The sequence below is a fragment of the Micromesistius poutassou genome (assembly GCF_964030765.1).
Source record: "Micromesistius poutassou genome assembly, chromosome: 20".
NCBI classification, from domain to species: Eukaryota; Metazoa; Chordata; class Actinopteri; order Gadiformes; family Gadidae; genus Micromesistius; species Micromesistius poutassou.
The window spans coordinates 1,197,654-1,215,874 of NC_140290.1; the positions used below are offsets into that span (position 1 = coordinate 1,197,654).

Here is an 18,221-nt window from a genome sequence, read left to right on the forward strand (position 1 = left end):
TGTACAATATGCAGAACGCTTCATAAACTAGGGGAGTTTGAGATGTTCCCTTTCGTCCTGCAGTTGGAAATGTCGGAAATTGTTAGATGAACATGCTCATGACGCTTGATCGGATAATCCTTCACCAAACGTCATTATAATTGCTGCTCATGGATAAGAACTGCTTATTGTGGCTTGAAAATCACAGTGAGGGTATGGCCTTCATTCAAATGTATGTTAACAACAACTAATATGAATTGGCATTCTACAACATTGAAGAGTTACAATGTCTGTTAAGTCCAATAGCAGGTTTGCCAAACATTTCCTCTTTTTGTGTCTGTTTTTGCCATTAGTGTGATAGATATGCGGGGGAGTCACAGACAGGAACTGGTAATCCCAGTAGACATGGACTACAACAACATTCTCCATAACCGTCTGGATTTCTGAGAAATACACACCTACCACAGTGGCAGCAGGAAGTGAGAGATAAGTAAGGACAAGTGTTCACGGTAGGCTACTTTACAGACAGTAGTGCCAGGACGCCTCGAGAGAGGGTGTAGGGTTTCTAACCCTACATCCGTTTGAATGAGACCATTTGATCAGACGCACTAGGCCACTGTGGTACACCATTCATCTCTTATCCTGATGTTGTTGTGCATACATCTGATATGAATATCCAATGCACGAGCATCGCAGATAATTATGAAACAGACATATATTGTTCAAATTTGTGCAATTCAACACAAACTGAAGCATGTTTTGACTGAGTAAAGGGATGAATGGTGCTGGGCCTGCTCTGTGACAGTCCCCCGTACCAACTGACCATCAGTGTTAGGAAAGCATCCAATCAACACGTACCTGGGACCGTATCCAGAGAGTAACTCGTGCTGCCGGGCTTGAAGCGATCCGGTTGCACCTTCATATTTGGACACAGCACGTCTGAGGAAGGGAGGACAGCAGTGGGTTGTGTCAGACAGGCAGTAAGTATACACCGTGAGGAGAAGCACTGGGAACACTGTGCAACGCCGACAGATGCTGTATCTCACTAGGAGATGGGGATTCAAAAGGTTATTCAGAGGTTTGCTTCATTCAAATCAAACACTTTGGCAAACCACACACTTGACAAAGCTAGTTTTTTATATTGTTGCATTGCTGTTGTCCATTTAATGACATTTTGGAATAGTGTGTTCCATGAACTGTTCTGATTAGGCTATTGAAATAAAGTCATTGTTTCTACATAACTATCACACAACTACGGTCTCTAACAGCTATTGAAGTAAAGTCATGTTTGTTGTTTCTCCATTACTTTCACACCACTATGTCTCTAACGATATACATATCCGGTGTCTCAGAAAGAGGCTTGACACAGGGCTTATAAACTGACATGCTATCCGGTGGTGTCCACCGCAGACAGAACGCCACACATGCCACCACATCCCTCCAACCTCCAGGCATGGGTTGGGGGGACGCCGTGGGGGTGTCCAGGGAGACCCCAGAGGTCAACCGACAGAGACAGGGCACAACGGGGCCCAAGTCTTGACGCCCTGTTCAAGTGATGGCAGTTATGACAGCGAGAAAGACAAAACCAGACGGATAAGTTCACCTTGGCAGGGGAAGTGGTTTCTACTTGTGTCAACATGTCAAAAACATCACAGTGAATGCTGTCAAGACCCATGCTAACCTTGGCTGAGAACTAGCATCGTTTTTGAATGACGGAAAAACACTACAGGTGACTGTAATGTTCAATATCAATTATTTCTTTGTCTGTGTGAAATATATTTATATTTTTATAAGAATGATAATTTTTTTTATTTTTATTTAACCTTTATTTAACCAGGAATAATCCCATTGAGATTCAGAATCTCTTTTGCAAGGGGGTCCTGGCCAAGAAAGCAGCACAGTACATCCACATTTAGACAACATCAACAAAACAAACATAAAAACAGCTAAAACAATAACAGCAAATCGCATCAATACATTATAATCACCAACTGCGTTCGGTGAGAGAACATGTGCATTCAGTAGTCAAATAGTCCTTGATCCTAGCTTTAAAATCTTCCATACTTGGGAGATAATCCAAATTAAGATGACTCTGTAATTTATACCAGGACGAGGGTGCAAATGCTTTGAAGGCACTTTCCCCAAAGACAGTCCGCGTACGAGGAATAGTATACATTTTCAATCTATCGTGCCTGAGACGACAGATAAAACAGAAGGTTCCCTAGTGTACCATGTAACCAACACACATCTCATTTCAAACCCTATCCTTTTCATGGATCACAGCCAATTAAAATTGTCAAGTTGAAGAAACATTAAATCTTAGTTTATGAAATATGGCATTGTTGACATGCCATGTATTTGCAGCTCAATGCAAGAAGTTGTGCATTTTTTAGTTCAGAACACAATTTCTGATCAGTTTGATACACAACATGATTGTCTGTAGCATCTTCTCAAATTAAACAATGAATGGCCGAATGAATGAATGAATGTGCATTTGCGTCACAGGTTCTAACTAACTCCCTAATTGTAAAAAATGCTAAACAGCTGAGCTCCTCCCTGCACTTGTGGCTATGGGACTATAATTTAAGTCTCCACCTCAACGTTAGGATGGAAGCAATGTAATGCTGGGCTCTTGAGAAGGACTGCAGTATGTAACAAATTGATGCCAAAACCTTTCACCCAATGCATTGTTTCTGGGTTGTTCTCTAATACTGGGTCAATTGAATAAAATACATTATGTAAAATGTAGTAAGGCATGTTAAGGATCATTGATTAAAAAAAATAAAAACAGCTCTAAAGTGTCTTTAGAAGTGTCATTGTCCAACAGTCATACATAGCCTGTTCTGTGGGATCTACTGGAAAAATATTTGAGCTGTAATTTTCAGAGCAAAAAATAACTTGCATATCTCTGCATGCCAGTTGTGCTGACCACAGCCATACTTAGAGATGTACTCATGGTAACTATAGAGATTACACTATGAAAACAATGGACATTTTGCAGGCCAGTAGCTGTGGTTTAACTGCAAGATGAACATTGTTTGACAGGAAACGTTTTTGTATTTAATATAATAATCAATTAAAAAGTTATATCCAGGAATTGTGGTCAGCAGGTTGGAATCTACGGTGAGGGTCAAAGGTGAAATGCTGTAAAAGTGATCTATGAGCGCCCCTTTGGGACTCCAGCATCTCAGTATCACAGCACATGTTGACTAGCAGCGCAACGCCGAAGTTATTTAACACAAGCTATTGAGAGTCACTTCCTCAGGGAGACCGTTTCCTCCACCCAGTCATGGGTGGAGGAACCCAATGGGAGCCAGGTGGACGGAGGTGTGAGCCGTTTTGTCAAATCTCCACTGTGTACCAGTCCCACCACATCTGACATTTACAAAACCACAACATTTCTGCTTCTTTAATTGATTCTTTGCGTGTGAAAGATTTCCAAATGCGCCTGTTTCTTGATTTGTAGGAGGAATTTAAAACTAATTCTTCTTAAACCCCAAGTGACAACCAGCACCATATGCATCGACTTTGTTCCTCTTTGGTGAGGCTGTGGTAATCGTTCTGTGTGTTTAAAATGTGTACTGGCACCATCTATGTCACTTTTTACTGCAGCCTTGACTTTGGTCAAAATAGGTTTTGAATTATAATATAAATCAACATATAGAACTATTATTATTTAAAAATAGGTAGAGGAGCAGTATAACGTACACAGTATAACGCCTTGGTGTGTGGTACGTTTCATGTACATATACTCCTAATAATGCTAATACTTAATGAAGTGTACTAGCTTAAATCCCCCCTTTGTACAAGAACTCTCGTCCCTTGACAATTCTTCTTTCACTGTGTTCGAAATTGAGCTGTAACAGAGGCTTCATTTACACTTTAAAAGCCTTTAGCGAGTAACGGAAGGCCCACTGAGGTTACATTACAATGCAGGCTTTCCGGATGACATGTTCACACCAAAGCAGCAGAGGCAGACAGGGTGATACACCACAAAAACGTCCATTTATAACTGCCATGTCTGAGCCAAAAGGAAACTACCCAACACTATGGATGCAATGCCAATGCATGGCTGCTATGCATCTTCCAGCTGGGAGTTGTGTATACAGGGTTGATGATTCAGTAAGAAAATCAAAGGGCAATAAAACAATAAAACATGTCAGTGACATGTCACTAAAACACCATGGTGCTCAACATTACCCTTTTACGAGTGTTATATTGTGTGTGTGGATGATAGCGGGTTTAACCTGTGCACACTGATCACTCAATGTAAAACAGGTCCCCACAGTCCAATCCAAATGAAGAGATAAGAGGTAAGATAAGGTGAGGCTACTCAAAGAAGCCGTTGTTCTGCCAATTTCTGCTACCTATCAGATTTTGCTACCTAGTGGTTCTGCGCATGTGCACGCTATTGAGTATTGGTGTAAAATACCCATACTGTACCCCTGGAATCTCCAATAAAGATGTTATAATACAGTATCAAAATATGCTCCCCATATTCTTTCAGTGTACATGGGGCAAATAGTGTAATGTGTAAAATAACGTAATTGTATAGTTGGAGCATCAATTGATAAAGGCAATTGGTGTACAGATTAAATACGCTACCAAACACATAAGGTAGCACTTTTTGATAGGGTAGCATGATTCGATAGACTCTGATACTGTATTATAACATCTTTATTGGAGATTTCAGGGGTACATTATGTGTATTTTACACCAATACTACAGGTAGCAAAATCTGACAAGGGAGCAGAAATGGGCAGAGCACCGTCATCCCCACACACTCCCACAGTTATCATCTCTCGGTTTTCTCTTTGATGTTAATCATCTTTTATCTAGGATCATTTTTCATGTGCAGTGCCTTTGCTTGGACATAATATGCTCTAGAAGTAAAACATCATTGATAAAATGAAATGGTGAATGACAGCCGAGACTTCCGAGAGTCACTTACTTTCACAGAGCCTTCTCCTCAGCCGACCACGGAGCTTGTCAATGGCGTTGAAGTCCGTCACGTGGAAGACGTGCGCGTTCTTGGGCTCTGCGGCGATCTCCTCCAGCTCCACTTTGAGGGCCTCGCCGATGCCCACAGCAAACACCCTGATCCCCGCCGCCGCCGCCTCCTTGGAAGGCTCCAGAACATAATCCTGGCTTCTGCCGTCGGTGACCAGGATGGCCACCCGCTGGATGCCCTTGGCGCGGGGCCGGGCGCCATGGCGCTCCACGAAGACGTTCTGGGTGGTGTAGCTGATGGCGTCGCCCGTCATGGTGTTCCCGCCGATGTAGCGGATGTTGGCGGCGGCACGCTTCACCTCCTCCAGGCTCTTGTGTCTCGCCAGGTTGAACTCCAGTGTGGGCCGGTCGCTGTAGCGCACCACAGCCACGCGCGTCTTCTCCTCGCCCACGTCAAAGGACTCCACCAGGTTGGCCACCCACTTCCTGATCTTCTCAAAGTTCTCCTTGCCCACGCTCGACGAGGTGTCCAGGATGAAGGCCAGGTCGTAGTGGACGTTCTTACACCCTGCAGGGAGGGGGGGGGGGGGGGGGGGGGGCGTTAGGATTGAGATCAGAGGGCAACAGCATAGCAAATGGTTTTCAAAGGTTTGAGAAGAATGTGTATTATGAATGCGCTTTAAATGGAGATATGCTGATATCTACTCCACCACAAGGAATTACGAAAGCTAAAAGCTAATCATAGTATGCGTTAGGTATCCTATAATTGTTAGGGGGCAATGTTGATGGCCTCACCTGCCCTGCTTTGCGCTTCAACTCTCTCTCCCGACAGAGTCAAGGCCAGGATCACCATGACCAGGCTGAACCTCAGTCCCAGTCTTAACCCCATCTCGGCTCCCTTGGTTTGGTGTCGCTTCTTTGGTTTAAGTGTTCACTACCATCAAGTTCCTCAATCTGTGGGGAAAATGTAATTTGGGGGGGGATAAACCAAATCATTACAACGACACACTTTCAGTTGCATACGTATGATTATGTCTAGTAGGAGGTTAAGGGACTTGATATTGAGTGGGGACTGCAGTTGGGGGCATGTACACTCCCAGACATGCAAACTCCATTGAGGTCATGACCCTTGTTGTTTCCAAACGGCTCTCTTTGTGCGTTTGTACCTCGACAACCAACGCACAGTGAAGGTCCTTTTCCATCCAAGTCAAGATGAATACATTACATTGTCTTAAAGATCACAGGATCTCCAATGTTTGGTTTCCAAGTCCAAGACCTTTTTGTGGACTTACTGGCAGGAAGAACGGATTGGTGTTAGGATACCTTTCTACACCGACGAAGCCAACGGGAATAAACAGTGGAGTAACACCACAAAATAGGCGAATGTCCAAACAGCAATGGTACTAAGAAACTATGCTACCTTAGCCAGTCCTCTCTATTGGCATGGGATAGGCAGCGGTCTGAGTTTATCCACAGTCCTGTTGTTTAGTCTGTTCTACAGTTCTTTGTTTGACTTTGTTGAAGCTGCACTTGTGTGGCACTCGTATAAATAGGCTGTATAAACACCAAACTCTTCTTATTTCACATTGTGCACCGGAGGTTGTGATACCTGCCACGAAGACCACTGCCCTGTTGAACACAGCCATAACAAACACCCTCTTCCCTGACTCTGGAAACGTCTCCACCAGGGTCAGATGCTACGTTCCACAGTATCTCCCAGAAACTCATCTCCCAGAAAAACGTGTGTCTCACTCTCTATGTGAATATACACATAGATTTGATTATTGATTCTTTAAATAAAACCGTAAGTTCATCAATTGATTTGGTTGTCACACGTATAATACATTACTAATATTATTTTGGGAGTTAAAATTGGTTCACGTTTTTCTAACTTCTCTCCTAGAGTAAAGGTGATGTGGTCAGGATGCTGCACCTCAGCCTACATAGTGAGCTTGTTGTGAAAGGAGAACAGGAGCATTCTATGGTGTAAGTCCACTTCTCCCCATGGGGACTCATTTGGACCTTATCTGATGTTCCACTGGGCTGCTACTTGGCTTCACTCTTTCTGTAATGGAGTAGAATAGGCCCACTAATCACTGAAGGTAATGACCATCATTTCCACAGTAAGGGTGGATTCAAATGCACGAAAGCTGATGATGACTCACGTTAAATAAACTCAATTTGAAATGCTGCTTATATATTAATAGAGCAAACATATAAAACAAATGTGATAATACTACAATTATACCCTGCTCTACGTTACTAAGCTCCCTTAATTCATGAAAACAAGAGATGTCATGGTTGTTTCCTTGCAGTACACAATTCCTCGTAGTTGAGGGCTTACTTGGCAATAAAACATCTGCAAAATAAATAAAAACAGTTAGTCTATGTCTGTGTCTTAACCCATGGGCCAGCTCTCCCTCTGTTCAACCTGCAGGTCCGGCTTGTTTCCACTTCCTGTCTGAATGACCCACCTGGGACCTCAAGGTAGATGTCTCTAACAGACCTGCACCTCATCCTCCCCAAGATGGGGAAAACAGAATACAAGGGTTTTTTTTTCTCTCTCTCTCTCTCTCTCTCTCTCTCTCTCTCTCTCTCTCTCTCTCTCTCTCTCTCTCTCTCTCTCTCTCTCTCTCTCTCTCTCTCTCTTTCTCATCATTTCTGCCCCATGTTCAGGCCAAAGAAAGTAGAAAGAAGAAACAGAGAGAGAGAGAAATTAACGAAGGAGGATAAGAAGAAGAGGATGAAGACGAAGGAAAACTATTCTTGAGACCATCGTCTTCGCCCTCAGGACAACCGTGTGGCCATCAGCAGAGTCCCATTCAAACGTCAAAGACACTCACAATAATCGCTCCAATAAATGAATGACAGAGACATTGTTTAAAACTTAGAAACGTATTGTTTAAATCTTTGGAAATCAAGATCAAGATAAACATACAGCAGCCGTACTGTTTCACTCCTACCTTCAGCGAAGTCTTTCTTTCTCTCGGGCCCCCGAGCGCACTTGTCCCTCTGTCTTTCAGATCAGCATACAGACACCAGCTCCATGTGGGCTTTATTAGTAATCCAAAAATTAGAGACACTTTTACTCCCTGAAGCCCCAATAATCCAGAGAGGGGGGGGGGCGGTGGTCCTGAGGTGGAGGACTCAGCGATTTAACAAGTAAATAACATTCATAATCCAGGGTGACAATCCATCGTAGAGCGCTGTTAGAAAGTGAGGTGAACGCCTGCAAGCCTAGGCTAGGGGGTGGGAGGGCTGAGGTCGGAGGGCCCAGTGTGTGTGTATGTGAGGGAGGGAGGGAGGCAGGGAGGCAGGGGAAAGTGTAAGGTTTCACTCACGGAGCGACGAGGTGGCTCCTGCTGCTGCTGCTGTGCTCGGTGCCGCGCTGACTTCAGATCCCCAAAGGAGAAAGGGAAAAAAAATGGAGAGAAAAGAAGGCCTACAGAGAGGCCTGTCCAATTATAGAAGCCACTTTCTGGGTATTTCGGTCTTTTTTTTTTTCTTCCCTCCTTCATACCCTGGTGAGGCCTTGTGTTTGAGGCCTGGCGATGCAGGCCGCCCGAACAAGTCCAGAAGAGGGGCGTCGTCCGTGGCCGCAAACGGAGCCGCCCTGGGGCCGGTGGTGGTGGCGGTGCTGGGAAGGGCCCGATCCCCACCATATATGCAGGGGACTGGTCCCAGTTTAAACACTTCTATCCAGCTTTTGTCACCCCTGGTGACAAGCTTCACTTCACTCTTATTTTATAGCACTTAAATGAATGCTTGTGTAGAGAATTCTGGTGATGGCTATTCATCAACTGTTTATGGGGGGGGGGAGGGTGGGCAGTGGGTGTAATCTCTTTAGATGTGGTTTTCCTCCCACTCATTTTGCCAGGCTATAATTTCTTAATTTATTTTCTCAATTTGTTTGGTTAAACCCTGTTTTGTGAAACCTCAGACACCACATGTGTTTCACATGCAGCATGAAGAGCAGAACAGGGCCATAAAGAACATTTCATCACTCACTGATTTGCTTATCATGTGTTTTTGCGTCCGGGTTCCCAGAGGGGGCAGCTCTAAAACCTTCATGTAACAACCTCTTTTACTTCCAGTTGTTCTCTTGTTGCTCCTGAATTCTATGTTTCTGACCACACTCACTCTAAATGCTATTCACATGCCTTTACTCTTGTTTCCTTTGTGTTGAAATCTCCCCAGAGGGTTTCAAACTTTCTCTAGACTCCACACTGTCACGTCCTTCTGCAGATGATTCTAGACAAATTGGTGTGTGTTTGGTGTGTGGATGAAGAACCATGGCGGGAAATATTAAGGCTGAGTTATATTATCTGTAATTTGAAAAAATATATATGAGCATTGAAAATAAACATAACTTTTTAAAAGTAGAAAGGGTCAAATAAAAAAAAAGAAAGAAAAGTAGTAAGAAAATAAACAATGAATTAATTAATAAAAGAAAGAAACTCAGACTGAAGATAAGAAGATAGAAAGAAAGACAGAAAAAGCAGGAAGAAAGAGAAAAGCGCCTTTCCTCAGAGTTTCTGTTGTTCACTTGGTGATCTGAGCATGTTAAGTCCAACCAGGCTATTTTTAGCATCAATGGTTAGTGGATGATTCCGGGCAGATGCACGTTATGACTAGGGTCGTAGTTGTGTGTGGGATGTGTGTGTGTGTGTGTGTGTGTGTGTGTGTGTGTGTGTGGGTGGGTGGGTGGGTGGGTGTGGGTGTGTGTGTGTGTGTGTGTTTGTGTGTTTGCGTGTGTGTGTGTGTGTGTGCGTGCGTATGTGAGAGAGAGCGAGGGAGAGAGTGGGAGAGAATGATTGAGAGAGATGGCGTGTGTGTGTGTGGTCACCCTGTGTGACTATAAGGGTGGGGGGGTCATGTGAGGGTCAGCTAAAAGCTGTCATCTTCTATTCAGTGTAGGGTTAAAGCCGGAACTCAACAGGATCTAATAGTAAACCCAGACTTGCCAGTGGATGAGGGTTAGGCTCAATGAAAGGCATTCTCCATTCACTCTGGAGATTGAGTTAAGGATGTTTTTGGAAAGGGAGATAAAAAAATAAGGTATGGTTCTCTATAGAATTTAGAGCCAAAAGCAAACCCCAAATATTTTCTCCCAGATTACTCCACCTACGACGTTCAAATGATGCTCATAAAAAATACTCCTCTATTGTCTGGGGGAAAAAAGAGCGATATTCACAGTGTGTACTTAATCTCCACCACGTAGGGAAAGTATTAACACACAGAAAGGCTGATAAAAAAAAACATCTTTATTGTTTATGCATCTGTACTCTGACCTAAGTGGACTTTGCTTGAAGACTGTATTAGTAATAGTTTGTCATGTATAATGTATATTTGATGAGTGGCATATAAGTTCAGGGAAACCCTTATTCCATCGTTACTTGCAAATTCAGATGGCATATTATATAATATAAAGGACACATTTCCCACGATGAACCCGTTTCAACCCAAATGCACGGGACCAGGATTCCCGAATAAGATTAATTCGCTTTCGCTGACGTAATAACAGAATGTCGGTTTTTCTTTACGACCCTCACAGTATACAATCATGTAGAATAAATACCACCAATTCAGACAGAAGCTGTGCACCAAAGAAAGCTGTGGAGAGGCCTTTGAAACACTACACTGCGTGGTCCCTATACACAACAAACATACTGTTGCATGTGTAAGCGTATAAACAAAGTGCACGGTGAACTGCCTTGTTCTACTTGGCAGCTGATCATGAGTTGTAAAGCCTTGTTAAAGTGGACGGTGTGGCTGCTGGCCGTTGACCTTGTGAGATAAGCAGGGGTAGGGTGTTCCCTCCCTAATCCCTCCCAGCGAGGAGACAGAAGAGAGTCTCTAGGAGGCTGCAGGAGGCAGTAGTCACTCAGTGAGTTACAGGAGGTGGTGGTTCTCTTCCATGAGCCTCCATCACCACCTCCTGAACACAACAGTGGGCCTTAGAGGACTAGATCCTGCGGGTCGGCCACCGTGCTCCGTCTGATAGCCTGGCCAGACACCTCCAGGCCTCCTCCCACCGCAGGGGGCCGGTGGTCCCGCCGCTGGCCGTCTCTCTTGGCCGCGTTCCCCAGCACGCGCCCGGCCTGCCTCAGGGCCCTCTCGGCCCGCTGGTCCTTCGGGGCCGTCGGGGCCGTCGGGGCCGTCGGGGCCGTCGGGGCCGTCAGGGCCGGGTGTGGTGACTTTGGCTCACCCGTTGCTGCGATGTCATGTGACCTGCCCTCCTCCATGGGTCGGGTCCTCCTCAGACGCCGCCTGCCTGTCTCCAGGGGGGCCGCCGCCCCGGGGGGCTTCTGGCCCGGGACTGCCATGGCGGGGATGGGGGATTTAGCTGAGGATGAGGGAGGGGAGGGCTTCGTGTGCATGGTGGGGGCCGGGGCCCCTCGGCACACCATGTCCCCGCGGAGGTGCCGGTCGGCGGTCTTCTCCGCGGGGACTGCTCGCACAAGTCGGTTCCCCGGGGGCCATTGCGAGTCTTTGGCGGGCTCCGTGGGGGGCGACGACGGGGTTGGGGCCAGGGCCGGGCCCTTCAGGGCCCTCTCTCGGGCACTGCCAGAGGTCTGCATGTCCGAGGGTTTTTTTTTCTCCTTGGGGAGCTGCAGGGGGGCCAGCTTCAGGGGGGCCAGCCTCAAAGGGAGGGGCCCCGCGTCCCCTCCGGTCCCCTCAGAGTGAGGAGCCGGGGGTCTGAGCGGCAACGAGTCCCGCGGGGAGCGAGCAGCAGACGTAAGGCGAGCCGTGGCCTCCTCTGCTGCCGCTGACAAGTGGAGGCCAGGTGTTTTGGAATGGCGGCCGTTTTTAGCTGGGAGTGTGGAGTTGCGCCCGCTGAGGTGCATGGTGGTATTTTTAACCGAGGGGGTCAAAGTGTCTTGGGGCCATGAAGGGGGCCAGGCCTGAACAAAAGAGATATAACATGACACACGGAACACAGACACTTTATGAGAGGGAATGTCTCTCAGAAGATATGACCGTTATTACTTAAAGTGGCAGTTACACGTTCAAATGGAAAAGAGCATCGATTTAACAAGAAGTGGTTAAGGGAGAACTTGAATCCAAACAGTACTTAAAATCGAAAATATGAATTCCAGTGTGTGAACGATATTAGGTGTGTGCATGATCGGCAATATTGTAAAGTGCTTTGTTTGGCCACTGGTTAGAAAGAAGCTATATGAATGCAGTCCGGTTACATTCCCCAAACGGTTCCCCCAATAATCATCTCTATAGCCAGATCCACGACAGACTTCTTATGACCAACGGACAATTTGACTCTTGGCGTGTGATGCGAGACTCACCGTTCGGCCGTGGTCTTCTTTGGGTTTCTGTTGTTGAATCATCCCCCCCCCCCCCCCCCCCCCCCTCCACCCTCCCCTCAATGCGGTAAAGAGAAAAGGCCAAGATGTCGGTGTGGAAGTTGGTGTGGATGCTGTCTGTGTTTGTTTGGGCATCTGCTGTGTACTGCTTGACTGCAGGCAATGTCACTGCAGCTGGGAGGCTGTTTAAAGGCTTTACACTTATTACAGAGATTAGGGTCAGTGAGCAGGAGGGCTGATCTTCTAATCATGTATAATCTCATTAAGGGGAGGCAGGTGTGGGCAACAAATGGTTTGAACCTTTTTCCTACTTTTAATGGATTGTTGAATCCCTTTACTGCAATTACTTTCACAGATTATCTCCTATGAAATTAATATAATTAATGTAGTTAAGGGCTGTTTTGTTAGAATGCATTACCATGAGTGCAATTCTTACGTATATTCTGATGCTTAGCCGCTAGATGGCGATAGATACCGATAGAGCGGTATACCGCCCCTTCATATAGTCCTGTAGAGGTGATGAAATCGAGCAATGTCATTGTTTCAGGCAAATTCCGACTGAAAGGAATAGGGGAAGAGGAAAATGAGAGCAAAAATAGGTCGATTACATGGCAGTCCTGAAATCTGAGATTAATTCCAATTCCATCATTGATACACTAACGTTTTTCTAACACTATGGGCTAATCTCTAAATGATATACACGAGATACAACAAGAGTGTTTCTCACGTTATACGTCACATCTTTCAGTGAATTGTAATATGATTATGTAAATAATGAATACCGAAAGTTTTTTCCAATTACTGCAGTCATCCTGTATAAATGAGTGAAGGATGCAAGATGATATTCAATATTGCACGTATGCTATCTGAGCTCTACTGTATCAATGTCCTGAGACGGCACTAATGAGACAATGATTCGGTATTGGTATGGACTGTGTCAGCGCCATCGACCCTCTGTGTCAATCTCATTTATTGAGCTGCACGTGTTGCCTCCCGGACTCTAGCTGAAACACGCACGCACGCACGCACACACACACACACACACACACACACACACACACAGAAAAAAAAAACATTAAGACATTCAGTTAAGGCTACTACGACATAAAAGTTTAAAGTTCTCATTGTAGGAGTTGATCTCTCTCTCTCTCTCTCTCTCTCTCTCTCTCTCTCTCTCTCTCTCTCTCTCTCTCTCTCTCTCTCTCTCTCTCTCTCTCTCTCTGTCCCGAAACAACCAGAGCGGAGCAGGCTGCTCGAGAGGAGCCGCACCTGCTTATTGCAACACTCCGTCATATCATGGGTAGGCCTATGTTGAGACGCTCCCGCTGCACAACAATTTGCCCGCGCTCACATGATCATTTAAGATGCGAAATTACAGGCTTTACAGCCGCGAGACGCCCCTCCGCCACTGTTCTTATTGTGTCGCCCTCTGCGATCCCTGACGTCGGCGTCTCTGACAGTGTAATTACCGAGGTGTGGGAAGGGATTTAAAGAGAGAGAGAGAGAGAGAGAGAGAGAGAGAGAGAGAGAGAGAGAGAGAGAGGGATGCTGAATGCGCACTCATGCTTTCTCCACCTGAGGATCCAGCTGCACACTGCTGTCCGCGAGCCACTTCGGGCGATAAAGGAACGATGTATGGGCGTGAGATGCTATTTTGCTGTCAAAATGTCCCTCTCTCTCTCTCTCTCTCTCTCTCTCTCTCTCTCTCTCTCTCCTCTCCCTCGCCCTCTGCCTCTCTCTCCCTCTCCCCTTCTCTCTCTCTCTCTCTCTCTCTCTCTCCTCTCTCTCCTCTCTCTCTCTCTCTCTCTCTCTCTCCACTCGATGATACAATATTGATGATACACACACACACACACACACACACACACACACACAAAAGTAACGAGAATGGGCAAGCACACACACTATATGTGTGTGTGTGTGTGTGTGTGTGTGTGTGTATGTGTGTGTGTGTGTGTGTGTGTGTGTGTGTGTGTGTGTGTGTGTGTGTGTGTGTGCGTGTCTGTGGTCCAACATTAAAGGACTATACCTGACATGTAGCCACACACAAGGACAAGCACCCTCTGAGCCGGCAAACAAACAATTGAAACCAGTGAAATTGTTGTTTTCTCTCCCTCAGTTAAACAGTTAAAGCAATTGTTATTTCCCCTCTACTAAAGTCTAGAACCATACTGTGGAGAAAGAGTGCAGAGAGCAGAGACACAAGCCAGCAATGTTAGAAGGAGGCTCTTTTTTTTTATTCAAGTGTGTTATGGCTTCACCCAGGTCATGTGACCCAGCGAGACATCAACACAAAATCATGCACATACACAGAAAAAAGGACAAAAAAATAATAGAAAATAAACGATACATAAATAAAATAAACAAACCAAAAAAAACATACAAATTAAGAATTTTCATTTTCGCTTTGGGGACATTTTGTTGACGTGTGTTTCCTGGGGTGGACGGAGAGTGGGCGGAGCCACACAGACAGCCTGCTGCTTGGAGACATCAGAGTGCTTTGAAAAGGCAGACAAATGTCTAGCGGTTCGATTGGGCCCCTCAGATCCCACCGACGCACTCTGCTATTACCACCACTGAGAAACATCATGGTTACAAATCCATTTTGTTCATCAGACTTAACGGAGTATAACACAACCTATTGCAAAGATAATTAAAACAAACCCCAGAAAAAAAACCAAAAGAACAATTGACGATATGGGGATAATAACAGATCAGGAACCCAGCAGCCTCTCACACAATGTCGTATTACACAGATTGTAGTGCAATTTATGTCTCTTCGTCCCTGTTAGAAACAAAACCAGGGCAAGGGTGTGTATGTCATATTCACCTCGGGGGGGGGAGCAAACGCTACTCCATAAATGTATGGATGGGGAGGGGGACAACAATAAGTAACAGCCTGTGACCATCAGAGTTCAAATCCAGTTCACCTATATGTACCATTCAATGGCAAACAGCATCGCGCAAGCAGAGAAAACAACAAAATAATAAAAAATAAAAGAAAGTGTGCCTCTGACTGCATCCCCTGTGTCCTGTCCTGAGTCCTGTACAGTATACCGTCTGTCAATAGAGCGCTCTTCTAAGAACTGTGAATAGCTGTGTGACGCCTTTCATGGTTCACGGTTCGCTTGTCTTGGCTTCTCTCCGGAGGGAGATGCTAGGAAAAACATAGTGCCACTATCTGACCTGCTGCTGCTGCTGCTGCTAGGAACACACGGGAGACCTTAGCTGTTCTCTTTCTGGGATTCGTTATGGCTAATACATTCCCCGATAGGTTGACGCCCGTGCGCCGAACAACAGACAACAGAACCCACCGCCAGTGGGTTCCACAGGCAGCTAGCGCTATGGCACGAGTACATGTCCGAACGGTCATTTTATGGCACAGTTAAACGCCGTACACTCTCGGTTTGAAAAGCTCAGCGATTTTTTTCGTTGTTTTTTTCTTATAAATACGATAAATAAACGGCTGCTTTGGTTCTGTTGGTGTGTTGGAGTCTACAGGTGTTCATGGGTGGAATAGGCTTCTGGGTTTTTGTCATCATTGTTTTTGTTTGTTATTTTAAATACATTAACTTGCTTGTCCGTGTGTACGTTAACCACCTCTATGCATGTTATTAGGAAGGATTGTTCGCTAGTAATAACTCATAATCGCTATTATCGGTGACTCCAGACCTCAACAGCCAATCGGATGAGTTTAGCTAAAGCACAAACGGACCGGTAGCTGCTATAAATGTGCCACTTCTGTAGAAACGTTGAACGCTGTTTCCTAAAGGCACATATGCTAAAATGTTTGTAAAAATACATATGCATCTTGGCCACGAAAAGGCCTTTTTTTCTTATTATCCCAAAGGCTGTTATTAACATATTGTACAGTATATTAAGATACGCCGGTACAGTTCCAATAATGAAACAATGCTTGTAGGCACAAAGCTTTGTCGTTCCTTTGTCAACACAGAATGGGACCTTTGGGGGATTTTGAACCAACAATACTGTGAGTCACTTGATGAGCTTTTCTGAAATTCAGAATGTTAGTGGAGACATTGTTTAATCAAACCTGACACCGCCAGTGTGCATTAAGGAATGAGATCTGCCGTTGCGTGACCTGCGTGTTCAGTGACGCCAACATGCTGGAGCCCACCGAGGCAGACGGGTTTACTGCTGATTCGGGGACAGTTTGAGAGAGCAGTTGTCAGTGTAGGGACACATCATTGCTAGATGTATGTATCGGTGTATTGGTTCTGCTTTAGCCTCTCAAAGAGAAAACTGGGTAATAAAACCGGATCAGACACAAGTAAGTGGAGGTGAGATGATGCATCTCAAGCAATCTTTCTCTTGGAAATATGTCTTATATTACTTATCTTGTTTAATTCAACGCAGTTGAGTTGTTTTTGGGCACAAACCAAAAAAATTGATATACTGAATCATTCAATTCTCGATCTCAGGTGGCCTGACGTCCATTTCACAAGCTTGCAGATCAGGGAACCTTCTTCAATAATGTGTAATGGCGTAACAGCACCTCGGAAATCCTGAGGCAGCCATCTCATTGGCTCAGGGGGTTTAATAAACACCCTCCCTACCAACGGACCATCTCTAGTGTTATTACACTGTTTTTTAGACAAATCTCTCCCCTTTCCTATTGAACTACTGTGCATGAAGTCACTCAGACTTATGTGAGCTTGCGAGAGGAAGTCAGACCACACAAGGCTCTTAAACCTATGGATGGATTACACCACACAGAACCAGCATTGGAAAACAGGTAATGCCATAAAGGTAATGATAAAATAATGCCATGCCCTTTTTATACATAACCGTGGAGCTTGGATTTAAACATCTTAGTTGTTTTTAAGAAAATCGGCCGAGATGTTTTTAAGAAAGTCTGAAAAGCATTTGTATTACTAGCCAGTCACCATACAATGTTACACATACAGAGGACATGCATTGCAGTGCTTTCGAAGGCGTTGGGTGCTTTCTAAAGTCTCCTTCTTCTTCCCATAGCTTAGATTCATTTAAAGGATCATAGTGTTGCTTTGAAGCCTTTTCCTCATCTTTCAAGTGACATGCGAATCATCCCAGTCCCATTCTTGAGCTCAGTACAATATCAGGCTGATTCCCCTCATGGCTTGGAACGTGTGGTGATTGTATACGTCTTGAAATGCTGGTTATCAAACATGGCTATTCAATAAAAACGTATCAAATAAATAATAATGCGGCTCTATGTTGCGTTGCAATAAACAATGGTCCCGTGTTAAAAGCTGTTAAGCCTGACTTTGGGGAGGGTCAGCTTTAAATTGCATGCGTCACATATTGCATCACAGAAATTTGACAAAAGGACCCACATACAATGGTCTATAATTGCTGAAAATCAAATCATAGATCACACTTTAGAGGAGTTCATAGCAAGATGTTTATATTTACTTCAGAGGACATATATTTACTCACGATATAGTTAACTCTTGTATCCATAACAGGTTCTGCTCTGAATGTCTACAGCCGTTTTCAGAATAGAGGAAAAGTCAACAAAGCCAGTATGATCCTTCAAATCAAGACATTTAAGACTCCTAGACAGTGTTCTACATTTGCTGTGAAATAAATAAAGTATAATATAGTACAAAAAAATAGTCACAAATCATCATGGCACGAGTATTGAATGACATCTAATGCACATGCTCATATTGGAAACAATATTTTGGCATGAAGTTGTGGCCTTAAAGGGGAATTTCACTTTGTAACACTTCTGGGCTCATGTTCAAACCTACCTGCATCTTTGTTTTAATTTTTTTTTCTTCTTCTTCGATTTCAGCTTTCAACATAATGAGATAACTAATCTGAAGATTAAGGATTAACACGTTCATTTGGAGGATAATAAGAAGCAGGGACAGGTGTTCACAATGAGTCTAACACGGTGTTTGATGTTGAATGCACTTCTATTGGATGGGGTGCTAATACAGGGATACAATATCTTAATATTGA

The 18,221-nt window shown here is 44.7% G+C and overlaps 1 protein-coding gene across 1 annotated transcript in view; it reads right to left on the reverse strand.

Annotated features, from left to right (window-relative positions):
- Window positions 1-8,031, reverse strand: part of col22a1 (collagen, type XXII, alpha 1) — a 47,333-nt gene extending 39,302 nt beyond the window's left edge. Inside the window, exons 1-4 of the mRNA XM_084484780.1 lie at window positions 7,893-8,031; window positions 5,725-5,883; window positions 4,931-5,497; window positions 838-918 (exon numbers count right to left, since the gene is read on the reverse strand). Coding sequence (XP_084340906.1) covers window positions 838-918; window positions 4,931-5,497; window positions 5,725-5,818 — 742 coding nt within the window. The 5' untranslated portion in view covers window positions 5,819-5,883; window positions 7,893-8,031. The remainder of the gene's footprint in view (window positions 1-837; window positions 919-4,930; window positions 5,498-5,724; window positions 5,884-7,892) is intronic.
- Window positions 8,032-18,221: the final 10,190 nt, after the last annotated feature.